The 27,429-nt window shown below is 53.1% G+C and overlaps 2 protein-coding genes and 1 long non-coding RNA gene across 3 annotated transcripts; 1 reads left to right on the plus strand and 2 right to left on the minus strand.

Moving 5' to 3' along the window:
- Positions 1 to 1,005: 1,005 nt before the first annotated feature.
- On the minus strand, positions 1,006 to 15,982 carry TGFB1 (transforming growth factor beta 1). Its single transcript, XM_036274424.1, has 7 exons — positions 14,946 to 15,982; positions 10,994 to 11,154; positions 9,665 to 9,782; positions 7,974 to 8,051; positions 7,664 to 7,811; positions 1,708 to 1,861; positions 1,006 to 1,291 (listed from the first exon to the last, which is right to left on the minus strand). The coding sequence occupies exons 1-7, from the start codon at positions 15,298 to 15,300 to the stop codon at positions 1,133 to 1,135; spliced, it is 1,173 nt and encodes a 390-aa protein (XP_036130317.1). The 5' UTR covers positions 15,301 to 15,982; the 3' UTR covers positions 1,006 to 1,132.
- Positions 13,289 to 25,331, plus strand: LOC118638488. The gene is made up of 3 exons (XR_004961097.1): positions 13,289 to 13,458; positions 20,965 to 21,329; positions 25,286 to 25,331. It is a non-coding gene; the product is annotated as an uncharacterized LOC118638488 (long non-coding RNA).
- On the minus strand, positions 16,770 to 22,771 carry B9D2 (B9 domain containing 2). Its single transcript, XM_036274426.1, has 4 exons — positions 22,605 to 22,771; positions 22,124 to 22,217; positions 19,353 to 19,478; positions 16,770 to 17,352 (listed from the first exon to the last, which is right to left on the minus strand). The coding sequence occupies exons 2-4, from the start codon at positions 22,209 to 22,211 to the stop codon at positions 17,039 to 17,041; spliced, it is 528 nt and encodes a 175-aa protein (XP_036130319.1). The 5' UTR covers positions 22,212 to 22,217; positions 22,605 to 22,771; the 3' UTR covers positions 16,770 to 17,038.
- Positions 25,332 to 27,429: the final 2,098 nt, after the last annotated feature.

The following is a 27,429-nucleotide window of genomic DNA, read 5'->3' on the forward strand; positions in this document are numbered from 1 at the left end:
CGGGGCTGATGTGGTCTGGGAAGCAGTACCAGTGCAGAGACCCCAATTCCTGCTGCCTGGTTCGAGTCCCAGCTCTGCTGCTTGTTAGCTAACAAGTAACTTCTCCGTGTCTCAGTGTTCCCATCTGTAAAGTGGTCTCTATAGCAGGAGTTGGCAAGATTTTTCCATAAAGGGCTACATAGCTAATACTTTTTACTTTGCATAGTCTCTTCTAGACTTTGCCCTTGTGGCACTAAAACAGCCAGAGACGATCCAATTCATGGCTGTGCTCCAATAAAACTTTATTTACAGAAACAGGCAGCAGATCAGAATTTGCCTGCAGGCCGTGGTTTGCAAACCCTGCTCTGCTTGCTGTGGGGAGAATGCAGGGAGCTGGTGGATGTATACCTGGCATGGAGGATTGTTATTACTCTCTGGTCTGTGAGTGTTACCATCTGACTCAGCGCCCAACACCCGTCCCCTCCCTTCCAACCACACTGGCCTCGGTTCCTCCCTCCCTCACCCCAAGTTCATCCTCACTTCCAGGCCTTTTCATCGGTCCTTCTACCAAGAACATTCTTCCTCATCCTTCCCCAAGCTGCCTTCAAGTCCTAAATGCCACCTCCTCCGAGAAGCCCTCCCTCCTCCATCTCTCTCTCTGTCCTGTTTTCCTGCCTTCATGCCACTTACCATGTGCGTCGGTTCCTGGCAGTCAGGAACTATTCTCTTAACCTCTCTGGGCTTCAATTTCCTCACCTTTAAAGGGGGTGTTATTAGAGCCCACAGTCTAAGAGCGTTGTTATGGTGATTGAATGAGTTAATTAACATAGGCACTGAGAACAAGGCCCAAAGTGCTCAATAAATAAATCTAATGTTGACCAGGAGTACATGGAACATAAGACGTGCTTGGTTAGGTGTCTGAGGAGGAGCAAATGAATGGTGGAGACAGAGGAGGTGGCAGACGGAGCGGGAGTCCGGGAACGTCGGTACAGAGACCCTGTCAGGCGCCCAATGACACACAGACCCCAGTCCTCTCTCCACCTTTAATGGGCCCCCGAGACGGGCTTGGGGGCCGGTGTCCTTAAATACAGCCCGGCGCGGGCCGGGCCGGGTCCGAGGCGCGGGCCAGCGGGGCGGGCCTGCGGGCGGGGCCTCAGCTGCACTTGCAGGAGCGCACGATCATGTTGGACAGCTGCTCCACCTTCGGCTTGCGGCCCACGTAGTACACGATGGGCAGCGGCTCCAGCGCCTGCGGCACGCAGCACGGCGCCGCCGACGCGCCCGGGTTGTGCTGGTTGTACAGGGCCAGGACCTGCGGGGGCGGCGATCAGGGCCGGGGTCGGGGGAGAGCGCCTGCACCCCGCCAGCCGCTGCCCTCTCCCCACTGCTCACCTCAGTCTCTGCGTCTCCAGGCTGTACCTCAACCTCCCTTTCTCCTCCCATCTTCCCGTCTGTATCAGCCTGTGCCCCCCGCCTTTCTCTCGCTCGTTCTGTTGGTCTCTCGGGTTCTTTCTCTTTCCATGGCCTCGCCTCTCCCCCTCCAAGTAACTCGGGTCCCGCGGATACCCCCTCTCTCCCCGTCTCTAGCTGCGCAGACGGGGCTCTGGCTTCCGTCCCATCTCTTGGTCACCCCTCCTCCTGCCTCCCCGTCTGTTTCTCCTCCTCTCCTCACTTCATCCCCTCCCTTCCCGGGGTCCCCGCCACCTCCGGCCCGCGGGCCAGGCGCACCTTGCTGTACTGAGTGTCCAGGCTCCAAATGTAGGGGCAGGGCCCCAGGCAGAAGTTGGCGTGGTAGCCCTTGGGCTCGTGGATCCATTTCCAGCCCAGGTCCTTGCGGAAGTCGATGTAGAGCTGCCGCACGCAGCAGTTTTTCTCCGTGGAGCTGCGGGCGCGGGTGAGGAACCCAGGTCAGGAGGGCAAGGGGCCCGAAAGGGCCGGCCGTGCCCCTCCTCCCCTGGACGGGCGTGTGGGGGAGGGCGCTCACCCTGCCCCAGCACCGCTCCATCTCGGGCTCGCAGTACTGATAACCGCCAACACTGATAAAGCACTTCCTCTAGCCAAACACTGTGCAAGGAGCATCGCCATAAACAGTGTCTCATGCAATGCTCGAAGCCAGCCTGGAATAAGCCAGGTGACCATCCACAGGGGACAGCTAAGTAAATCATGGCACATCCACCCACTGGAAGATAAAAACAGTGTAGCTCCATGTGGACTGATGTTCTGTGTGTTATGGATGTTTATGGACCTAGTGTGTGCTGGGCTGGGATCTACAGGGGACTGAGTACAAACAAAAGAGACAGAAATCCTGCCCTCTGGGGCCACATGCTAGAGACTGTGGTGTCGCTCCTCTGGTCTCAACATGGCTGTGTCTCCCTAGGGACAAATGCCAGAAGTGCTCACCACAAACCACAAGGCACTACTGAGTCCGGCTAATCTCAACTCCCTCTCCATTCTCACTCTGCTCCAGCCACACTAGTGTCCTCACTCTCCCTCAAGCAGTCCCACCCCAGGGCCTTTGCACTTTCGGTTGCCTCTGCCTGGCTTTCTATTCCCACAGATATCTGCTCTGGCTTTTTTCTTCACTTCCTTTAAAGGTATAATCAGATGTCCTTCACTCAGGGAGCCTCAATCCTAGAACACTGTCTGGCATGCAGTAGGTGCTCGGTACATAGTTAAACAAATGAATGTCATCTCTTCAGTGTGTCCTTCCTGGACCACCCTATCCAAAATACCAATCCAAATGACAATTCCATTCAGTGTAACAACAGCATTACAGGTATGCAAGAAAACATAAAAATGTCTGTACTTGAAGTGGGACAAAAATCTTTAAATCTGTGGAAGCTGGATGAGAGTCATTAATTACACTATACTTTTATATACATCTGAAGTTTTTCATCATGAAAATCAGATCAGAAAAAATACTCTCTAATATCTCTTTTTTTTCCTGTGCCTTTTCTCTGATTTATTTTCCCTCTTAGACCTTATAGCCACAAGCCCCGGCCGGTTTGGCTCAGCAGTAGAGCGTCGGCCTGCGGTTCAGGGAGGCCCGGGTTCGGTTCCCGCTAAGGGCACGTACCTCGGTTGCAGTTTGTCCCTGGCCCTGGATGGGTCATGCAGGTGGCAACCACTCGATGTGTCCTTTTCACATCAATGTTTCTCTCTCTCTCTCTCTCCTTCCCCACTCTATCTGAACAAAAAAATTGAAAAATGTCCTCGGGTGAGGATTAAAAAAAAAAAGAACTTATAGCCACTTGCTCTTTATTTATTAGAGATTGATTTTCTTTATCTGCCTTCCTCTGAGGACAGAACTTTTGGTCTGTTTTGTCCCCTACAACAGTGCCTGGCATACAGCTGGTACTATGCAAATACTGGAGGTATAAATTAATTGCTCAATGTGTTAGGTTTTTAAAAAGCACATTGGAGAAGAGTGGAGTATAAGATGCTCTTTCTGGATTCATGGTCTCTGTCCCATGTTCAGATCCAAAGGCCAGTCCTCCCAAGCTGGGGCCCAGGCTTCTGCTTGTCTGAAAGGACCTGGGAATTAAATGTGCAGCCCCCTGGGGCCATGGCTGAGATGGGCAGGGAGCTTGGCTAAAAAGCTTGACTCGGGGGCAGCCAAGAATGCTTTATATTCCATGTTCATAGCATGTGAAAGAAACGCTATGCAAAGTTCCAGGTATGGTATAATCCAAATTCTGTTTGGCATAAAACAACTGGAAGGAAATATATTAAAATGTTGACAGTGACTTTTTGTATATGGTATGATGGGTAATATACTTTATATTACTATGACATTTATATGTAGTATGATGGGTGCTATCCTTCTGTCCTTTCCAAATTCTCAACAGTGGATATGTGTTACTTTTAGAATCAGCAAAGAAACTGAAAGAAAATGCCCAGCCAGTGTGGCTCAGTGGTTGAGCATCGACCCATGCACCAAGAGGTCGCCAGTTCGATTCCCAGTCAGGGCACAGGCCCAGGTTGTGGGTCAAATCCCCAGTGGGGGGCATGCAGGAGGTGGCCAATCGATATTCTCTCTCATCGATGTTTCTATCTCTCTCCCTCTCCCTTCCTCTCTCTCTAAAAATCAATAAAGAAAGAAAAAATTTAAAAAGAAATTGAAAGAGAATGCAGCTCCTTCACAACTCCCAAAATAAGACTCTACCATTTGGACAAAATAAAAACATATATGGATATGTATAAGTGTCTCATGCAGATACTCTTTGGAAGGAGACACAAATATAATAAAAGTAGCTGCCTTTTCAGAGACAGGTAGGGGGTCAGAGCTGGAGGGCCTCTGAAATCCTTTCTATGTTTGGTCCATGTGCATGTATTTACCTACACGAATAGTAATCTAAAGAGAATTCATCAATTAATTTCAAAACCCTGCAAGGCATGGTTTTATTATTATTATTCCCATTTGAAGGATGAGAAACTGAGCCCCACAGGAGAAGGACGTTGACTGCTCACATAGTGTGTAAGGGTGGGGTCTGAGGCCAGTCACAGCTGACTCTGTGCCACCCCAGACCTTGTGGCCTCATCTGCCCACAACAGCCGTGTCAGCTCAAGCAGAGGAGAAAGAGGCGATGACACGGGATCCCCTAGGGCAAGACCTTCTTGCGAGCCACAGAGTCCTCAGAAGGGAGTCAGGGAATGAGAGCTCTGAGCCCTGCCAGTCCCTGTACAGTCTGGTTAGGGCTCAGTTTCCCCATCGAAGATGGAGGAGACGTTGGATCAAACAAGGTGTTGATAACCCAAGGGCCAAGGAGATATCAGGACGTCTTGTATGGGCTCCGGGAGGGTCCTGAGCCCCCCCAAGCCGTACGCACATACTTCGGGAGCGGGAAGGTTACTGGCTTTGGGAGTCCTGAACTCACAAAAGTGGAAGAGCCACTGTCCAGGATCATCTTTGCATGTGTGGTCCAATTCTCGCTGGGGTTCTGAGGTGCTAAGATTTGGACAGTCTGTGATTCTATTATCCAACTCAGCCCTTCTCCATGTGGGGTCCTAGGATCAGCAGCAGCATCACCCGGGAACTTGTGGGGAATGCAAATTATTGGACCTCACCTGAACCCAGACCTCCTGAACCAAAAATAGTGGTGGGCGCCCAGAAGAGCGGGCCAGGTTTCACAAGCCCTCCAAGTGACCCTGAGGCACTTACTCCCAGGGGCCTGCGGGCCCTTGCCCAGCTCTCTCCCATTTAGTCCCTCAGGACCCGACAGGGCCTGATGGGTAAAAGAAACCCACAGGGCAGGCTGAGGGGCCACCGTGGATGCTGAGGCAGGGGTTACGGAAGCTTCCCAATAGAGATGTTGTTTGAGCTAAGAACAAGATGGTATTTGAACCTCAAACATACACAAAAGCAGAGAATATTCCACTGATCCCTCATGTCTCCATCACCCCGCGTCAACACTCAGCAAGCCACGGCCAACCTCACGTATCTCTACCCCTACCCACTTCCTCTCCCCGTATCTTTTCACCCATAAATATTTCCATATGCATCTCCAAGAAATTCAGGACTATTTAAAAACATAACCACAATACCACATCAGAAAAATTAACAAGAATTTCTTGATATCATCAAATATCTAGAGTTCACATTGCCCCAACTGTCTCATAAACATCTTTCCTTTTTTGAGTCTGTACAGAGATCCAAATAAGGTCTACACATTGCAGTTAGTTGATGTATTTCTTGAGATTCTCTTTAAAACCTACAGAACCGCCCGGCTGGTGTGGCTCAGTAGTTGAGTGTTGACCCATGCACTGATCCCCAGTGGGGGGCATGCAGGAGGCAGCCAATCCATGTTCTCTTTCATTGATGTTTCCATCTCTCTCTCCCTCTCCCTTCCTCTGTCTCTCTAATATATCAATAAAGAAAAAAAATTTTTTTAATAAGTAAATAAATAATAAAACCTAAAAACCATCTGTCTTTCCTGCCTCTGCATGGTATTTGTTAAAGAAACTGAGTCAGGTTTTCCAGTCTAGATGTTGCTGATTGCACACCTGTGGTGGTGTTTAACACGTTCCACTATCCCAATATTTCTGGAAAATAGGTAGTTGGATCTACCAACTTGGTCAGCTTCAGGTCCAATCCCCACCACCACCACCACCGCAAGACTTCCCAGGTGATACTGTATTCCTCTCAACAGAGGCTCACATGGCTGGCTGCCTCTCTTTATAATGTTGGCACTCAAGACCTTAATCTGTTCATTCATTCACAGAGTTGCTGGGCTGAGGGTAGGATCTGGAAGGGACTTGGGAAAAGAGCTGACTTTCCAGCTGGGGCTAACATGGGACAAAGCCCAGAGGCACCATTACAATATTAAGCAGGGGAGGAACAGGGTCAGATTATCATTCTAAATTTGCCACATCCTAACTCTGAATTTTAACATGCTAAAAATCCAACTTTTCAACTTCATTGGATTGCAATACGCCAGCATCCCAAGACTCCCACACGCCTACAGCATTTCCAACTTTCTAGGAGTCCCACATTCTAACTCTCGAGGATCTTGGCATTCTTGAATTCCAATATTTCAATACGGCATTCCAACATTCCACAGTTCTGAGCCCATCACTCGAGGGCCAACCTGCCACTTTCTAACACCCCAGCCTTCCAAGAACGCAACATTCCAACAGAGCCCAACACTCTAAAACACCAATAACCTGGCTTTCTCCCGCTTCATTTGTGAACGCATCAAACCTCGGTTTTCGAACGGCTCCCATTTCAACAATTTGCTTCTCGACCTGACAACCCTTTCACGCTGATAACGGGGTGATCAACCACGCGTCTCTCATGCGACAAACCAAGGAAAGAATGCGCAAGTATGAGTCAGTTTACCGCTGTTAACATCTCAGGAAATTGTGCTGTAAATATTTTTGTGTTTTGTGCTTCTGTTGCTGCTTATTACTATTATTATTACTCAATTTTCATTTATTACTGTACATTTCATTTCCTTGTGGTTAAATTTTCATTTACATTTCATGTCCTTTTTGTTTTTAAAGTGTTTATTTATAGATTAAACAGTACATTAGACATGTACTGTATATAAGAAAGGTTAAAACAGGGAATCATTTGAGTGTTTGAAACAGATTAATTCAATTTACATTATTTCTAATGGGAAAAACTGCTTTGGTTTTCAAATAGCCTTCCTGAATGAACTGAGTTCGAGAACCGAGGTTTCACTGTATTTTAACACAGGATTCGATCACCCTGAGCCCAAGATTCGAGGCCTGCAATCTGCCAACATTGGAGACTCCAATCCGTCCAAGGTATAGGAATCTAACAAGGGCAACCTTCTAAATTCTGAATTCCCAAATTCTAGAATCGACACTTCTTGAGTCCAACCCCGTCAGATTTCAATAATTAACACGGGACTCTGGCATCCGAGAACCCCAGCACTCTAGGACCCCAACCTGTCAATAACATCGAAGACCTTCCAACACTGAATCCCCCACATTCTCAGTGTTCGACATTCTAGTAGCCTGATTCCTACACACCAGCAAGAAAACACCCTGATCTCAACATTCTGGGACTCCCAGGTCACACACCCCTGATTCTAGGACCCAAACCTCAACCCCTGAGCTTTCCAGGCTGAAGGAGACGCCAGCCCAAGTGTAGTACCAGCCAGGCGCCCACCCTCCGGCATCTGGCCATGCCCCCAGCCCGGAGCGCCTCGGTCTTCACCTGAAGCAGTAGTTGGTGTCCAGGGCCCGGCGGTTCCGGGGGCTGTGCAGGTGCTGGGCTCTCTCCAGCGGGGTGGCCATGAGAAGCAGGAAGGGCCGGTTTATGCCGTGAATGGTGGCCAGGTCACCCCGGCGGCCAACACTGATTCCTGTTTCAGTTTGGGAGTCGGGGGGTCAGGTGGAAGAGAAGACAAACACACACTCTGAGATGGTGAATGGAGGGATGGGCAGGGGGAGGAACACACACACACACACACACACACACACACACACACACACATGCGGCACCAGAACAGAGGGGTGGGCCTCACCGTTGATTTCCACATGGAGTGTGTTATCTTTGCTGTCACAGGAGCAGTGGGCGCTGAGGCGAAAGCCCTCGATTTCACCTGTGGGGAGAGGAGAGGGGAGCCAGTGTGAGGGTGCTGCTCACCGGCCTGGGGGAGAAGGAGGAGGAGCAAACCGCTGCCCCCCGCCGCGCCGCCCTTCTTTGCCTTGCCGCCTCCTGCGCCCTCAGGTCTCAGCTCAAGCATCACCTCCTCCAAGAGGCCCTGCAGGACGCAGGCCCCACGCCCCCGGTAACATCACTACTTTCTCCATAGCACTGACCCTCTGGGTCCTTTGTATTTGGCTATTTATTTCCCTCATTGTTCTCTCGGTGGAGAGCAGGATGCATGGGGGCAGGGATCCTTGTTTTCTTGTTCCCTGCAGGGCCTGGCCCGCGCTCATGAAAACAAACATCTACGGTGAGCAGGAGGGCACACTGGGTGCCAGGCCTGCTCTGAACAGTCTGTGGGCACTGAGTCCTCCATTCCCACCAACGCCACTCGACCCGGCAGAGGACGCCCAGGCGCAGAGAGGAGCCAGCTTGCCAAAGTGGGAAAGGTCAGGGCTGGGATGCACCCCACTCGGGCCGCTTGCCCCAGGGCAGCTGTGGGAGACAGGCTTCTTGAATGCATGAGTGGATTTTCTGAGCTCCTACTATGTGCTGGACCCTGTCCTGGGTGCTCTGGGCTCAACAGTGACCAAGACGGGCCTTTGTCCAGCAGCCCAGACCCTCCTCCCAGCGCCCACCTGCTCCCTAAGCCCCATCTTCCCATCCGGCCAAGCCGCCACCTGTCCCGTGAGACTCAACACCATCACCCTTACCCTCAGGAAGCCTTCCCAGAGCACCTCCTCCAGATGGGTTGGGGTGTCTGCTCTGGGCTCCCCCATCCTGGCCCTGATCATTCTGGTCCTCACTAGGGCTTTGACAAGACTTCCTAGGCGTCTAGAAGTAACAGTGGGCCCCGTGAGGACAGGACCTAGAAGTCGCCTTGGTTACCACGGTCTCCCCTGCCTCACCGGCACAGGCCCAGGCACACAGCAGGGACCTACTGGCATTTACTGAATGGAGGCATGGACAGGAGGGAGACCAGGAAGGGACATGTGGGCGCTGTGGACTCAGCTGGGACAGGACAGACACCACCCTCTTCCAGACAGACGATGCATCAGGCTGTCCCTGGAGTAAGAGCCTTTGCATAGCCTGTCCCTCCGCCTCCAACAGTCTTGCCCCTCCTCCTTTCCGGGGCTGGTTCCACTCACCCCTCAGACATCGACTCTGATGTCCCCTCCCTCCTCCAGGAAGCCCTCCTTGATCCCAGGCTGGGCAGCCACCGCCTCCGGGCTCCCCATTCCAGGCCTGCCCACTCTGGGTCATTACTACCCAGTTTACAGGTCTTTCATCCCCTTCCCCCACCCCAGCAATGGACCACGAGCTCTGGGAGGGCAAGGAAAGGGTTGTTTTTGTCACTGCTGTGTCCCCAGAATCACCCAGCACAAGGCCAGTGCTCAGGAAATAGATCAATCCATTAATCACCCAGGTTTGAGTGTCTGGGAGGAAGGCCAGGTCTCAGCCCTTTGGCACCAATATAGTGTGGGGGTGCTAGGCAGGGCAGTCCCAGGACAAACAATGGGGTTGACCCCATTGCAAAATAGGGTGGGGCAGACAAGTGGTCCTCACCTCTGTGGCTCAGCCACTGCCGCACGACTCCAGTGACCTCAAAGGACAGCCACTCGGGCGTGTCGCTGGGGGCCAGCAGCTGGTTGCTGAGGTAGCGCCAGGAGTTGTTGCTGTACGTCTAGGGGATGATGAATGGGAGGAGAGAGATGGTGGGCAGATGCTGCCATGAGACTCCACATCCACGGCCTGTACCCCCACTCCATCTGCTCCCCTAAATGGGCCTTCAGACAGTCCCCTCCCAGACACCCACGCTGTGGGGCCCCGCAGGAACCTCCTGTGCCACAGCGAGCCCCAGGCTGGGGGTCAAGGCACCTGAACTGCTCAGCCCGGGCCCCTGACCCCCTCTGGGGCCGTGGACGTGCTTTTCTCTCTCTAGGCCTCAGTTTCCTTGCTGGCGAAATGCCAGGCCCCTTTGAGCCCGGACAACCCAGTGCTCAGATTTTCCTGCAGACATCTCGGGCTTCACTCAGCATACAATTCTGCACATTTGACACCCTGAATTCTGAGACTATAACTTTCTGGGGGCTTATGTTAGATGTCATTGTATAACTCCAGGGTTTGACAGCATTCCAAGAATTACACGGTCAATGAGCCTCCAAGGTTCTAAGAGACAAATGCTCCACAAGTCCAGGACTCTGGCATGCCACAAACCTAGAAGCCGCAGACATCTGATATCATGTGGAGTGATCGCCTGGGGCTGGACAGAACACTCCAGGGCTGGTAGCGTGAAGCCGGGTTCTCTAGATGCCAAGAAGTTAACATCAGACCAGTTTCCCTTTTGTAAGAGTCTACCATCTACTGTAGAATCTCAAGTTCCCTATGACATGGATTCTAGGCCACTTGACCTTCTAGAGACCCCTGCTCTTCCAGAGGTCCCAATCTTCCTGAAGACTCCGACTTTTCTAGAACAGAGCTACCCAAGAGACCTCTGTGGCGATGGCAATGTTCTTTATCTGTGGTGTCCAAAATAGCCGCTAACCACATGTGACTACGGCCACTTGAAATACGGCCAGTGAGACAGAGGACTTGCATTTTTGCTCGCAATTGTAATCAACGTGAATGGCCATATGTGACTAGTGGCTTCCGCACAGGACAGAGCAGGTTGAGAACTCTGAACCGTTCTAGAGATTTCAGCTCTCGAGTCCTGCGTTCTAGAATCCAGTGGCTAAGATTCCAGCCTTTTAAGTGGTTCGTGTTCTAGGGTGCTCGGAGTCTGGTTCCCAAGAGCCCTGTGATTCCACGGTCTGTGCTCCTCCACCTTTCACGCTCCACCTGTGTGGACCGTGCAGGCACCTGCGGCCCAGTGGCCCACCTGGCCTGTGCCCCCACCTGGTACAGCTCCACGTGCTGCTCCACTTTCAACTTGTGCCTCTGCAGGCGCAGCTCTGCCTGGGAGAGCAGCTCGGGTTCGGGCACTGCTTCCCGGAGATCCGACATGTTGAAGAACATGTATATGCTCTGTAAGTTATGCTTGAATGTCTTATAGATTTCTAGGCAGAAGGAGAAGAGAAGGAGGATGTCAGGGGTGTGGCAGGGAGCTGATGCACACCTGGTGTAAACGTGTGGACTGCAGAGCTGACAGCCCTGGGCAGAGGTCTGACCCTGACCTTGGGCGAGCGCTTGCCCTCTCTGGGTTTGTTTCCCTCTCTGTAAAACCTTTCTCGCCTATCATCCGTAAAGTGCCCACTCAGTCCAGGCTGGCACCCGAGGTGTCTGCTTTGCTTGCGCAGAGGTCCCCAGTGCTTGGAGCCTCAAAAGCGAGTTACACGGCGGTGTAGGGTCAAGGGCTTTTGGAGCAGACCCTGTCCCGGCTGCCTTAGGGCTCCGTGACCTTGGCAAGTCACGTCCCCTCTGGGAGCCTCAGTTTCCTGCTATTCCTGGAGAATGGCAACCACATCAAGCTCCCTGCCTTGCAGCCCACAGTCCTAACTGAAGCTCTGAGTAACTCTGGCCTCTGTGCCAAATTCTCACCTGTAAAACAAGGACGGATTGCAGCATGAGTGTGAAATAAGAGCGATGATGCAGATAAAGCATGTCACACAGAGTCTGCACACAGTGGTCGCTCTAAAGTGTATGTTAACGCGCTATTCAAAGCACTTTGCATTTAAACCTCGCAACAAACCCATGAGGAAGATACAGTCAAACCTTGGTTTTCGAACGTCTCCCATTTCAACAATTCGCTTCTCAACCCCACAACCCTTTCACGCTGATCCTGTGTGATCAGTCACAGGTCTCTCAGGTGACAAACAATGGAAAGAATGCACAAGTATGAGTCAGTTTACCGCTTTTAACATCTCAGGAAATTGTGCTGTAAATATTTTAATGGTTTTTTCTTCTGCTTTTGTTGCTGCTTATTATTATTAAATTTTCACTTATTACTGTACATGTCATTTCTTTTTTGTTAAATTTCAATCTACATTTCATGTCCTTTTTGTTTTTAAAGTGTTTATTTATAGATTAAACAGTACATTAGACATGTACTGTATATAAGAATCATTGCCCTGGCTGGTTTGGCTCAGCGGTTAAAGCGTCGGCCTGCGGTCCTGAGAGACCCGGGTTCGGTTCCCGCTAAGGGCACGTACCTCGGTTGCAGTTTGTCCCTGGCCCTGGTTGGGTCGTGTGGGTGGCAACCACTCGACGTGTCCCTTTCACGTCGATGTTTCTCTCTCTCTCTCCCTCCCACACTCTATCTGAACAAAAAATAGAAAAAATGTCCTCGGGTGAGGATAAAAAAAAAACACAAAAAAAACCCGGAATCATTTGAGGGTCTGGAACAGATTAATTCAATTTACATTATTTCTAAGGGGAAAAACTGTTTCGGTTTTCAAACAGCTTTCTGGAATGAATTAAGTTGAAAACCGAGGTTCTACTGTATTATTATTATACCCATTCTATAGGTGGTAAAATTGAAGCATAACAAGATCAAGTAATCTGCCCCGAGGTCACATAGCTAGGAAGCTGCAGAATGGAAATTCGAACTCGGGCATTCTGGTTCCAGAGACATTATTGGTATTATTAACTGCTCCCTCCCTCCGCTGATTAGAAAAGGCAAAGTTCATTTTAGGCAAGAATGGCTTGGGGGTGGGGGGAGAAAATTAGGAAGTGTTTTCTAGTCTAGGAAAAGTTTGGGGTTGAGGTTGAGGGCGCAGGCCATGAACTCCTGGAACTGGGGCATCTATCTGCTTTAGGCCTGGGGGGGGGGTGTCCTAAAAACTAGACAGAAATGTCAGAGGTGCCCTGGCTGGTTTGGCTCAGCGGTTAGCGGTTGTCCCTGGCCGTGGTCTGGTCGAGTGGGAGGCAACCAGTCCATGAGGCTCTATCACATCAATGTTTCTCTCTGTCTCTCTCTCTCTCCCTCCCTCCCTCCCACTCTGTCTGATAATATAGGAAAATATCCTCGGGTGAGGAATAAAAAAACAAGAAAGAAAGAAATGTTGTGGGGCCCAGTCCTCTACTCCCCATTCTAGCCAGGCCAATCTCGCCCCCTGCAAATAAGCACTATCTTGACCCAGGGGTTACTCAGCAAACCCCAGAGGAAGGGTAGAGCCAGGGTGGGGAGACAGATAGGGAAGAAGAGAGAGAAAGGGCAGGGACCCACGGAAGGAGAGAGGGTGAGACCGCAGAGCCAGGGAGAGGTAGGGAGGAGGTGTGGAGGAGAAAGAGGGGAGAGATGGAGACTGGTGGGGATGCGGGAGAGATGGAAAGACAGAGATGGGAGAGACACACACGGAGACAGGGTTTGGGGGCCAGGTGGAGAATATTGAAGATATCACTGTGAAATCTCTACCACAAAGGTGAGGCGACTGAAGAGGTGAGATGGACATGTGGGTGGGAATGGGCATTATTTGGCTGGAGCCACAATTGGGCAAAAGAATGGGCTGGAGACCCACAAGTCCACCGCCCAAGTGGGAAAGTGAGAGCAGGGGGGGCCGCCCCAAGTCACCGGGCCACTTAGGACGCTTGGGTCCCCGCGTGGGCGCCGACGGGGCGGGCCCACTGCAGCCCCGCCCGGAACTGGGGTGAAGAGGGCGGGAGGCGCCGCCGCCGCGAGGGCGGGGACCGGACCTGCCTCATCTCGCCCCAGGCTCCGCGCGCGATCCCCGCCCCTCGGGGCAAGGGAAGGAAAGGGAAGAGAGGGCGGGCGGGCGAGGCGGCCGGACGCTGGGGTTTCCCCAGCCTCGAGGAGAGGAACTGACACTGTGGGGTCTAGCCTCTCAGCCTTTAGCTCGGCGGGGTCCATCTCCCCTCTTCCGGACGCGCAGCTCCTCCCCCCGCGCGTGGCGCCCACGTGGGGTTTCTCCTCCAGGTTCCTGCAGAGTCGCACCCACCCATCTCTCCCACTGGGCCTCGCGGCGTGGGGAGGGGGCTCGCTGCTCCCTGCAGGGCACCGTTTATCTCCCCACCTCCCTCCAGGTCCACCTTTCCCACGCTCGTCTCCCCTCTCTCTGTAACACCCCTTCCCACGACCCGGCGTTGCAGGTTTCCCGGGGGCTCGCTTCCTCCGCTGGCTTCCTCCTCGCACGTCCATCTGCGAAATACTGTGAGCACCTCACGGCGCATCCCCGGCGTCCCCTGGGGTCTCAGCTTCTCTCCTGCTAGTTCCCCCTCTCTACCTACGACCTCGCGCCCCTTTCTTCCCGGAACTTCGCACCCCTCGTCGCTCCTCTCTCTGCACTCCCCCAACCCCGCGTGTTCCTCGCGCCCTCTGCAAGCGGGTCTGCCCTCCGTTGTCCTTGCACCTCCAAGGGCTTTGAATGTTGAGGCTGGACTTTACATTGAGTGCACTGGGGAGCTAATCGTCACCTAGTTTTTCTGTCTTTGAATTTTCCCGCCTCACGACCCCTGAGCTCCGGGTCAGCTTTCCCCACTGCCTCTCCTGGCCCCAAACTGGGGTCTCCGCTTCTCCCAAAGCGGGCTCCCTCGCTGCAGCCCCCCCCTGCGACCCCCGCACTCGGGTGCACCCTGGAGCATAAAGTCGTCTTCTACCCCTCCCCCCAATTGTTTCCTTCTCTCTGGGGGACTCTCCCCACGACCCCTCATGTTCTTGTCGCCTCTAGAAGAGGTCAGCTTCGCTCTCTATCTCCTCCTTTTCAAGACAAGATACCTGGGGGGTAGGAAGCTCGGCCCTATCCTCTTCGGGACCCCTCTCCCATGTTCCCGGTGCCCCCCGGGGTCCTCTTCCTCCAGCCAGTTTCCTCCCTCGGTAATTTCCTCCCCGACCCCAGCGCGCCGGCGCCCGCCGAGGGCTCCCCTCCAGGGTCCCCTGAGCCTCCGAGCTCACCGTGGCTGTTATCCACCGTTAGCACGCGGGTGACCTCCTTGGCGTAGTAGTCCGCCTCGGGCTCCGGCTCCGGCTGGGCGCTCTCCCCGGCTACCCGGTCGCGGGTACTGTTGTAAAGGGCCAGCACGGCCTCCGGCAGCGGGCCGGGCGGCACCTCCCCCTGGCTCGGGGGGCTGGCGAGCCGCAGCTTGGACAGAATCTGGCCGCGGATGGCCTCGATGCGCTTCCGCTTCACCAGCTCCATGTCGATGGTCTTGCAGGTGGACAGTCCGGCGGCCGGCCGGCCGGGTGTGAGCACTAGTAGCCACAGCAGCGGCAGCAGCAGCGGCAGCAGCCGCAGCCCGGAGGGCGGCATGGGGGAGGCAGCGCCCCCCGGCACTGCCGAGAGCGCGAGCCGGGCTGGTGTGGGAAAAGGGAGGCCCCACTCCTACCGGGGCTGGGGGGGTGGGTCTTCCGACGAAAGGTAGGAGAGTCTGGGGGCGGGGTGGGGGTAGAGTTAGGTCTTCAAGGAGAAGGAAGGGAGGTTCTGGTGCGTGGCTTCTTGTTATCCCACGGAAAAATCCGAGATGGGAGCGAGCTGGTGCCAGAGGTGGGTGGTCTTGAACAGGGCAGCTGAGACAGGTCTGAGAGATCCCGTCTCCCGGATCCTGGAGGGGAAGAGTTCTCGGATGCGTGGGGGCTCAGGAGAGAGGCTGGGGGTGGGGAGCGTGCAGGGGGTGCGCCCGAGGTCCTGGGTCAGGTCTTCGCGGGAGTCGGGTTTGCGTTTCCTGAGGGCTGGTCAGGAACCGGGGCTGCTGGGGGACGCCGCGCAGGGGGCAGGGAAGGAGCAAGCGTCCGAGGCAGTGAGGGGGGAGGCGATCTGGGGTCCCCAAGTCCTGTCTCCTCGCCGAGCAGCGTCGTGCCAAGCGGTCCCCGCGCCTCCGGCTCCCAGCGGCAGCGGAAAAGTCTCAAAACTTTTTTCCTCTTCTCCCAACCAGCTCGTCCCTCCTCCCGCTCCTCCTCCCCCTCCTCCCAACAGTGGCGGCGGCGGCGGCGGCGGCGGGGGCGGCGGCGGCGGCTCGTCTCAGACTCTGGGGCCTCGGGCTGCTCCTTCCTCCGCTCCTGGCCGAGGCCGGCCCCGAGGGTGGCTCCGAACCGGGGGGGCTGCCCCGGAGGGGCGTCCCCCCTGCCCCCGGCCGGGGGCCTCGCTGTCTGGTGGATCCGCGGCGGGAGGAGGGAGTGGGACGGCCCGGGGCGCGAAGGGCGGCGGCGGCAAGGACCGGCTAGGGTGGCGGGGGGTTTTGAAGCCGCCCCGGCCCCACCCAGGAAGCGCGCGGGGCGGGGGCGGCCCCCAAGGGGAGGGCATGGGGGGGCCGGGCCACCGTCCTCAGCTCGCGTGGGCGGGCTCCGAGGGGGGTCCCCTAAACCGCCCGGGAGGGGGCGGGCACCCCGGCCCCGCCCCACGAACAGGGTGCTGCCTCCTGGCGGCTGACAGCTACCAAAGCGGGCGACCCGGATGCGCGTGGCTTTGATGGCTGTGCAGGGTTTGGGGGGGTTACCAAGAGAATGAAGACCTGGGGGAAGGCTCAGTCAGAGGATGGGGACACAGAGTACAGTGGATCAGAGGAAGGGACCCAGAACAGAGAGTGGGTGACTGGTGCAGAGGGGCAGAGGAAGTAAACCCCCAAGGGGAAGGGTTCATTAGGGGGTACCCAGAGTGGGAAGGGGTCAGAGTTTGAGGCAAAGGATAGGAGGCGAGTCAGAAGATGGGGGTCTGATAAAGAAGGGTGTCAGTGGGAGAACGGGGCACAGGCCGGCATTCAGGGAGGCACCCACACCCATCAGAACTGCTCTCCTTTATTCAGCACTTCCACGTGCCAGGGAGCCTCTTCTACCCCACACCCCTTGCCCTACACACTTGCTATCCCCATTTCACTAATGGGTGAACAGGACTTCAGAGGGACAGCTTGAGGTGCGGGCCAGGACAGAAGCCACTCCATGACTTGGCTGGGGTCAGGTCTGGCACTCTCCAGAGCCTGCAATTCAAACCGCTGCACATCCTGCCCCTCATGGGTGTCCAGAGATGTGGATGGGGGCCACAGAGTCAGAGTTCCTCAGCATTCCACGCCATAGCGATCAAAGTGGCGCAGCAACAGGCCCAGGTCAAGGTGCACAGTGCCACCAGCGGCTGTATGCAGGCGATAGCGGTCAGCTCCACTGTAGATGGCATCCCCATGCAGCAGCTGAGGCCCACCACCTACGAAGGCCCGTGCCAGCTGCTCCCGCCAGCTGCCCAGGGGCCGCCAGGTGGGACAGTCAAGCTGGTGGGTGCCTGGACTGCTGGGCACGTGGCAGAAGCCGTAGCCTGCAAGCTGGCAGCGGCCGAAGCTATCCTGGGACCACACCTGGAGATGGAGCCGGGGCCAGCCTGTAAGACAGGAGGGACAGAGGGATGGGCACAGCTCGATCTCCCCATCCTGAGTCCCCACCTCCTTGATCCCCACTGGCGGCTCCAGGCTCAGTCCTTTCTACCCTGGGTTTCTGCCCTAGTCTCCTCTCTGCACTCCCACTCCCCACGAGCAGCCAAAAGGATATTTCTAAATCCATGTTTCTCCCCTGCTCAAAACCCTTCCATGGCTCCCCAGTGCCTTCAGGATAAAATCCAACCTCAACATTCAAGGCCCTTTGGATCGAGCCTCTGCTGATTTCCCTCTCTGTGGCCTCCTCCTCCATGTCCCTTTCCCAGGGCTGCCCATTCCCCAGGTGAGCGAGCACCTTGAGCCTTGTCCTAGATGTCTCCCCCATTCCCGCCCTGTGACCCACTCTGTCCTCTCTGGGCTCAAGGACTTCTTTCTTGCCCCCTCCAATTCACCTTCCACCTGGCATCTGGGAGCATCTTTCTCCTCTCATAGGTTTTCCAGTGTCCTAAGAATACAGTTCAGCTCCTGAACCTGGTAGGCAAAGCCCTTGGAGATCGAGCCCCCTTCTACTCTCCTGTCTGAGCCACTCTGTGCTAGGCCCTGTTCTACAAGCTGGGACACAGAGGTGAACAGAGCAGACCAAAATTCCTGCCCTTGTGCAGCTGACATCCTAGACAACGAACATAGTAAATAAGCAAATTATAGGGTATGTCAGATGGTGATAACTACTCTGGAGAAAAACAAAGCTAGGTAGGGTGGGGGTGGGATACAGTTTTAGAAAGGGGATGATCAAGAGAAGTTTCACTAAGAAGGGGACATCTGAGTGAATGTTTAAATGAGGGAAGGGAGTGGGCCATGTGGACATATAGGGAAGAGCATTCCCAGCAGAGGGAATCGCCTGTGAAAAGGTCCTGAGGTGGGAGCTGCCTGGTGGGACCAGTGAAGGGAGGACCTGGGGTCTGAAGAGTGAAAGGACAGTTGCCTGCCTCACCCTCTAATCCATCACCACAAGCAGCTAGGAGGGTCTGTTAGAAGCAAACTCTGATTTGTCAGTCATGTGTTGTGGCTCCCCAGTGCCTTCGGAGGATGACCTCAGCTCCGCAGCCTGGAATTCAAGGCCCTGCATGGCCTGTCCCCTGTCCCCTGCCACCTCACCCCCTGCAGTCTCCCTGCTTTCCCTCCATCTTGCAAATGTCCTGCCTCACTTTACCTTTAGAGCCTTCCACATACAGCTCTCTGCCTTGATCCCTCTTCCTTCCCTTTGCCTTATTAGCTCCTACTGGCCCTTCACAGCAAAACTCAACATCCCCTCCTCCAGGAAGCCCACCCTGAGCTCCCCAGCAGTCAGGAGCCTCCTTTTGGCTCCCATAGCCCACTAGAATTCTCCATCCCATCCCTGCCCACTCTGGGCTGCCACTTTCTGGGAATAGCTCTGTCTCCCCCAGAGGATGGTGAACCCTGTGAGGACACGGCTGGGGGCTGTTTCAATCACTGACATCTCCCTGATATCACCTGCCCCAGGGAAGGCCCTCAGTAAATACTATTTAAATTGTTGAAATACATAACATATTTACCTAGGCTATTTCCTGGAACCTACTTCTCTCCAATGACCCAAGTTTTCCACTAGAAAAGATTTCCGATACCCTTCTTCCCCCACATACTTATTTCTCCTCTGAACAGCCTGGGAGCCCTGCTTGAGAACAACCACCAGCCTGCCTTTCTCTCATAACCCCTCCAGCTTCCTTCTGATTGAACTTTCTCGGTTTCTCTCTTTGAAAACCGCCTCCCCTCTCCTCCCTGGTCTCCACCTTCCCCTCTCCCCTTCCAACCCTGGCCTCTGACACTAGAGCCAGCCACGGGAGGCCTCCGCTCAGCCTCTGCATGGCAAGGCCTGGCTGGGGAAGGAACCCAAAGGGCAGGACAACAAGGACAAGACTTGGTGTTCCCAGTCCCAACCCGTGGGGTGCTGCTAACCCTGTCCTGCTCAGGGCCCAGGCCAGGAACCCACCTTGGAGGCCTTTGGTGGCGAAGTGCAGGTCAATGGGGTGGGACCAGTAGGCCATGTCCCCTATCTGGGGGGTGTCCACCTGTGTTTGGCCCTCCCGTATGCCTGACAGGAGCTTCCATGCCGCCCCTGCAATGAGAGCCAGAACACAGATGGGGCAGGGAAGGGGGGGAGGCAGCCATCAGGAAGGGGATGCCACTGTGGCTGGAAGATCCTGTTTCTCCCTGGCACTGGGGGACAGGGTTACAAAGCATGGACTCTGGAGCCAAATGACTGGGTTCAAATCCTGGCATTACTTCTTCCTGCCTGTGCACACGGGCAAGTTACCTTTCCCTGCCTCGGTCTCTCCATGTGTCAAGTGGGTGTAATAAGGCATTCCTTGTCATTTTGTGAGCGGACTCAATGAGCTAATACACACAAGCACTTAGAACAGGGCCTGGATATATTAGGCACTCACTATGCCTGGGACATAGTGAGTGCTGGATACGTGTTGGGTATCATTTTGTTAGTATTCTCACCCTGCACTTAGAGGCCTCGTCCAAGGGCTAAGATGGGACCAAGGGTGCCCTTCAACAGAGAGCACGAGCACACCATGAAAGGCACATCATAATACAGTCCTACTGAGGGTGATAATAATAGCAAATATGCACTGAATGCTTACCAAATGCCAGATGCTGTGCTAAGCACTTCAGTGATGAATTCATTTAATCCGCGCTCTAGGGCTCTTAATCCCCACCCCATCCCCAGGCTACAGACTCTCCGCAAAGCCCACGAAGCCCTGTAACTGGCCTGTATCCCTCTTCCTGAACTCATCTCCTATCACTCTCCTCATCCCTCACTACCTCTAGCCTCGCTGGTCCTATTTTTGTTTCCTTCCTCAGGACCTTTGCACTGGCTGTTCCCTCAGCCTAGAAAGCTGTGCTCCTGGATGTCCCCATGCCTGGCTTTTGTTCATCCCTCAGGGATCAGCTCAAGGGCCACTTTTACAGAGGGGTTCTCCCTGACCCCCCTCCCAACCAAAACTAAGCCCTATCACATTATTTCACCTAATTTCTTCTGAGTACCTACCACCATCTGTAATTATTACACTCATTTCCTTATTTGCTTATTTATTCTGTCTCCCCTCCTGTGAGCCCAGGAGAGCAGGGATATTGCACAATGCTGGACCCCCAGGACCCTAAACCCAGATCTTAGTATACAGAAGGTGCTCAATAAATGTTTGTTGGGCAAAGTGGGCCTGGGAGGTGGGTGCTAATATAGGCCCCACCTTACAAGTAAAGAAACAGATTCTAAGAAGGAAAGTCACTTGTCCATTCATTCGGAGAACATTTATTGAACCCCTACTGTGCGCCAAGCACTGTTCTCCATGTGGGGTACAGCAGGACCGCAGCAGACCAAGGTCCCATGGTGGAGCTGGACTCAGACTGAGCTCTGTCGGACTGCAGAGCCCAAGCCCTTTATCTGACTGCCTCTGGGCTCTCTGCTGGATTAACCGCCCTTCCCCAGCAGTCCCCTGAAATCGTAAACACCGAATGATTTATTCTCTCTGGTCCAGGGAAGGAAAGCACGAGGCCTTAAGTCTGGCTTTTCACATACAATATATCCCACTTTACAGATGAGGAAACTGAGGCTCCATCCAAGAGGGGACAGCACCTGCCCAGGGTCACACAGCAGGTGGTGCCTAGACTGAAAACCAAGCTTGACTCCAGAGCCTGCCTTTTCATGTGCTCAGCTGGAGGACCACGATTTCCCAGGGACTCTCAGCCATCACCCTACCCACCAGTGGACCCAGGGCCTGAAGAGAGGATGATGGCAGTAGCCACACTCGTTCCGTGTGCATTTATCTGTGCTGCTCAACATACCCAGGGCTTTTCAAACAACTTTTCCATGAGCCGAATAAACGCCTACTGAACACTGACTAAGCCAGGTCCCCTGCTAAGTGCGTTGTGATTCACTTAGTTCACACAACCACCCCATGAGGTAAGTATTGTTGTTATTGCCATTGTACAGACAGGGAATAGAGGCAAAGACAAGTGTCCGATGTCACACAATTAATAAACAACTGGTTTTCAACCCAGGCAGTCTGTGCTCTTAACCTCAACACTGGGCTGTCTCTCAGCTCTTAGCTTCATTTTCAGACAAAGAAACTGGGGCTCAGAGAGGTTGAGTCCAAAGGCCCCCCGATGTAATAGGTGGGAGAGTTAGTATCTGAGCCCAGATCCGGCGGCGCTGACCATTACACTACGCCACAACATCATCCTGCCTCACATGGGGAGGCACGACCCTCCTGGGCCATGTGGATGGGCTTGGATGGAACCAGAACCAGGTTCCTACTTTCTCACAGAGAATTATGAATTCAGGAAGGTGGCCTTTCCTCTGTAAATGTGGGATGGAGACTTCCATTTTACAGTAAGAACTCAATAAACGGAGACTGTTAAGCAAAGAAGTAAGATAGGGGAGAGGCCCAGGGCACCCCTACGACAGTGAAAGAAGTCCACACAATGGGGCTAAGGCTGTCCAGTGTTCTGAGGATTGGGAGTGTGGGTGAGGTCTGGCCTATGTCGCCTCAGGTCCTGAGGGGCTGTGTGTTCAGAGTAGGAGCCAGAGCCCCCGGGGATGGGATGGGAAAGGGTAAGAAGGGAACACGAGACACGTGGACACACTGTAGTCAGGGCTAGGGGTCCTGAGAGTGGATGGAAGATGAGGATCAGGGGCTGGGCCAGGGGGTCAAGGTGCAGGGTGGAACCTCTAGGCTGGGAGTTGGGTGGGAATACCTGTGTGGACGCCCCACTTGCAGAAGAGGCTACTTTCTGAGAAACCGGTGGCCCCTACGATCTGCCCGATCACGTGCACCTCAGCCATGCTCTCCTGAGAGGGTAAAAACAGAATCACAACCTTGTGAGGTAAGAACACGATTATTCCCCCTTGACAGATGAGGAAACTGAGGCCCTCCAAACTAGGATTCTAAGTAGTTTCCTCAAACCACTGAGGCTAGGGTCTTCACCATGATCCTAAATGCCTCGAGGAGAGCCCCGAAAAAATGAGGGGAGTAGGGAGCGCTGGGCTGAAGAGCTGGCGTCTAACTCAAAAATAACTTCTCGCTCAGTGAGGAAAACTCCGCCCCGGCGCTAGTAGCTCCGCCCACAAGCTCGAGAGCCCCGCCTCTAAGCGTACGCATGCGCTATTCCTATCTCAGAACAGCTAACGGTTAGGGCGGGCGAAAGCGGCACCGGGATTGGAGTTCATGGGCCTGACCTGTCCCTCTCTCCGCGGGCGCTGACTTCCCAGGCCGGCTCGCGCCTCTCTCAGGACCTTTCCCGCAGCGAGAGATCCGAGGCGCCGCGATCCCTCCAAGGCCTCGCCCGCCTTCTTTCTCCCAGGTTGTTGCTGGGGCAACAGCCACCTCCTCCCCTGGCCTTGCACCCGCCCTGCGGATCGCTCATTGGCCCTAGCTGCCCGCGGGGGCGGGGCTAAGCTCGTGATGGATGTTCTCTGTCTTCTCTCCATTTTGGGAAGAGCTTCTCTGCCGCCTGGTCCCGCGGTTCCGCCATTTGGGGCGTGGCGGGGCCGCCGCCCGCGGGAGTGCGGCTGAGGGCGTGTGAGTGCCGACTGTTTCTCCAGGTGCCTCCTGCACAAAATAAACACATCCATCGCTGCCCCGTGACCCTCAGACCTCACCCCGACGTGCACCACAAACCAGAGGTTTGAGCCAGAACCAAGGCGAGTGCATCCTCCTGCCTCATACTGGGAAAAAATCCTTCCTCATTCAGAGATGCTCAGGAAGCTGGGGAGGAGGGTTTTCCTTCCTTTTTTTTTTTTTTTGAGTTCCCCACGCTTCCTTCTCAGAAAAACTGCCCAGTTCTTCTCCGGGCCGCTTCTGAGCAAGGACGGGGGCGTGGGGAGGAGGCCTGAGAAATGAGGAACCGAGGCCTCTCTATCTGCAGAAAATCCGCTTCTTAAAACCTGGACTCTGCCAGTAACTCGTCTTGTGACCCTGCCCGGCTCCAGTTTCAGGTTTCTCCCCCGTGCAGTGGGCGCGAGGGCAGGGGCACCTTCCGGGCCGCAGGCCCTCGTCCTCCAGGCCGCCGGAGCCACCCGCCCAAAGCTGCGGGGCAGCGTTTCAGTAGGATAACGTCTGTGTACAGACACGGCTTCAGTAGCGAAGTTCACGAACGAGTCTACTTGAAAACCACCATTTACCGAGTTCTTTCTTTGTACCAGTCCCCCGGAAAATGGTCCTTTTGCATGTCCATCTCCTTTCATCCTCGCAGGCATCCCACCCTCGTAGGTACTATTACCAGCTTTATTTAAAAATGAAGAAATTGGGGCAAAATCGTTTGCCTTCAGCCACATTGATCGCAGTTCTGTCTGACCCTGGCCTTACACTTTATGTTCTTTTTTTTTTTTTCAACCTCACCCGAGGACATTTTTCCATTTTTTGTTCAGGTAGAGTAGGAGGGGGAGAGAGGAACAGAGAGAGAGAGAAACATCGACGTGAAGGAACACATCGAGTGGCTGCCACCCACACGACTGACCAGAGCCAGGGACAAACTGCAACCGAGGTACATGCCCTTAGCGGGAACCGAACCCGGGTCTCTCAGGACCGCAGGCCGACGCTCTAACCGCTGAGCCAAACCGGCCAGGGCACACTTTATGTTCTTAACCTCTTTGCTATCCTGCCATTCTTGGACCCGGGTCTCCCAGATGCCAAGGACGCTGGAGGTTGTGCTTGGGCGTCATCCTAGAAGCTGTCACTTCCCACAGCCAGCTAGTTATCAAGTCCTGTCCGTGCTCCTTTTTTTTTTTTATTCCTCACCCCAGGATATTTTTCCATTTATCTTCAGATAGAGTGGGAGGGAGGAAGATAGAGAGAAGCATCAAGGTGAGAGAGACACATAGACTGGTTGCCTCCTGCACAACCTGGACCAGGGCCTGGGACAAACTGCAGCCGAGGTATGTGCCCTTGACTGGAATCAAATCTGCAACTCATTGGTCCTCTGGCCAATGCTCTAATAGCTGAGCCAAACCGGCTACGGTTCTTCTTAAGTATTTTTTAAAAGAGAGAGAGAAACATCTACTAATCACCTCCTGCATGTCCCCACACTGGGGATCGAGCCCAGAACCTGGGTATGTGCCCTGACCAGGAATCAAACCTGGACCTCTCAGTCCATGGGACAAGGCTCAGTCCACTGAGCTGCACCAACAAGGTTATTTAAAAATTTTAAAACAATTTTAATTTATTGATCTTTAGAGAGAGAGGGAGAAAGAGAGAGAGAGAAACATCAATTTGTTGTTCACTTATTTATGCATTCATTGGTTGATTCTTGTATGTTCCTCAACCAGGAATTGAACCTGTAACTTTGGCGTATGAGGACAATGCTCTAACCAATTGAAATTCCCGGCCAGGGCCTTAAATATTTTTTCTAAATTGGTTTTTTCCCTACTAGTTGATATTAATGATTAAGAAAATGCTTCCCTGTTTGACTGCCTGGATTTTAGTTTTGTTTTTTTGTGTTTGTTTGTTTATCCTCACCCAAGGACATTTTTCCATTTTTTGTTCAGATAGAGTGGGAGGGAGATAGAGGGAGAGAGAGGAAGAGAGAAAAAGAGAGAGAAACATCGACGTGAACAGGACACAACAAATGGCCGCCTCCCGCACGACCCAACCAGGGCCAGGGACAAACTGCAACCGCAGTATGTGCCCTTAGCAGGAACTGAACCCTGAGCCCGGGTCTCTCTGGACCGCAGGCCAATGCTCTAACCGCTGAGCCAAACCGGCCAATGCTGGATTTTAGTTTTGGCTCTGCCCCTTCTGTGTGATCTTCAATGCCTCAGTTTATTCATCTGTGACATGAGAATGAATGATAGTACCCACCTTGTTAGATTGTTGTCAGCATTTAATGAGTGTATGAAGCTGTTTTCAAATATGTTCACAGGCCTAGCCGGTGTACCTCAGTGGATTGAGCGTCAACCCATGTAGCAGGAGGTTGCTGATTCGATTCTAGTCAGGGCACATGCCCAGCATGTGGCACCAATCCCCAGTGGAGGCATGCAGGAGGCGGCCGATTGATGTTCTCTCTCATCGATGTTTCTATCTCTCTCCCTCTCCCTTCCTCTCTCTAAAATCAATAAAAATAAATAAAATAAATATGTCCACTGGTTCTTTGACACTCCTTTCAGTAGGTGGAGCCTAATTCCTCTCCACTTGCATGGCTGCACTTGATAACTTGCATCTAACCAATAGAACGTGGCAGAAGTGTTGCTGTGACTTCCAAAACCAGGCCATAAAAATTATCCGCCTTGATCTCTCTTGAATGGTTTACTTTGAGAGAGGGGAGCCATCCTGCTGTAACAACAGTAAAGCTGTGAATGAAGAGACCAAATGGGGAAGAACTGAGGCGTCCTACCAACAGCCAGCACCATGTGAGTGACCCCTCATGGAAGCAGCTCTCCCAGCCTCAGTCAGATCTTCAGATGACCACTGCGTCTGGCCAACATGCCTACTGTAACTTCATGAGACACCCGGAACCAGAACCACTCAGCTAACCCATCGCCAGATTGCCGACCCACAGAAACGATGTCAGTGATAAATATTTGTTGTTTTAACCACTAAGTTTGGGGGGATAATTTCTCACACAGCAATGGATTACTAATACAACCATGTAATGAATTTAGGACAGTGCCCGGCACATAGGACAATAATGTTTGCTATTATTGATGGTTTTTATTGTTGTTGTTGTTACTGAAATTGCATATTTTACATATTTTTTATGAGAAGCACACTGAATATTGATGTACTTTTTATTCTTACTTTTAAAAAATTGTGGTAGCCTGACCAGTGTGGCTCAGTGGTTGAGTGTCGACTCATGTACTGCGAATTTGCTAGTTCAATTCCACTGGTTCCATTCCGTCAGGGCACGAGTCCAGGTTGTGGGCTTGATCCCCAGTAGGGGTTGTGCAGAAGGCAGCCTATCAATGTTTCTCTTTCACTGATGTTTCTCTCTCTCTCCCTTTCCATTCTCTCTCTAAAACTCAAAAACATTAAAAAGTAAAAATAAAATATGGTAAAGCCCGGCTGGTGTGGCTCAGTGGTTGAGCGTCAACCCATGCATCAAGAGGTTGCTGGTTCTATTCCTGGTCAGGGCATATGCCCAGGTTGTGGGCCAAATCCCCCGTGAGGGGCATTCAGGAGGTGACCAATCGATGTCCTCTCTCATCGATGTGTCTATCTCTCCCTCTCCCTTCCTCTCTCTCTAAAATCAATAAAGGAAAAATGTTTTAAAAAATTATGGTAAAATATACATAACATAAAATTTACCATCTGAACCATTTTTTAAAAAAAATCCTAACTTGAGGATATTTTTCCATTGATTTTCATAGAGTGGGAGGGAGGGAAAGAGAGAGAGAGAAACATCGATGTGAGAGAGACACATCAATTACCTCCCACCGTGACCCTGACCAGGGCTGGGGATCCATCTGCAACTGAGGACATGCCCTTCACCGGAATGGAACCTGAGCCTCTTTGGTCCATGGGCGATGCTCTAACTAATGAGCCAAACCAGCTAGGACACCATCTGCACCATTTCTAAATGTACAGATCAGTGGCATTTATGTGCATGCACATAACTGTGCAACCCATCTCTAGAACTATTTTTATCTTGCAAAATCTAAACTCTATACCCATGGAAAAACAACTCCCCTTTCCCCTCCCCCCAGCCCCTGGGAACCACCATCCTACTTTCTGTCTCTATGAATTTGACTGTTCTATGTACCTAATATAAGTAGAGTCATTTAGTATTTGTCTTTTTATGACTGGCTTATTTCATTTATGTCTTTCTTTCATGTCCTCAAGAATCATCTATATTATAGCACATGTCAGATTTGCCTGCCGTTTAAAGGCTGAATAATATTCCATTGTATATATACACTCCCTTTTTTTCCATTCATCTGTTGATGGACACTGGGGTTGCTTTGATCTTTGGGCTATTGTGAATAAAGCTGCTATGAACATGGATGTACAAACATCTCTTCAAGACCCTGTTTTCAGTTATTTTTTGTCTATACTTAGAAGTGGAATTGA

This window comes from Molossus molossus, unplaced genomic scaffold, assembly GCF_014108415.1.
Source record: "Molossus molossus isolate mMolMol1 unplaced genomic scaffold, mMolMol1.p scaffold_m16_p_21, whole genome shotgun sequence".
NCBI classification, from domain to species: domain Eukaryota; kingdom Metazoa; phylum Chordata; class Mammalia; order Chiroptera; family Molossidae; genus Molossus; species Molossus molossus.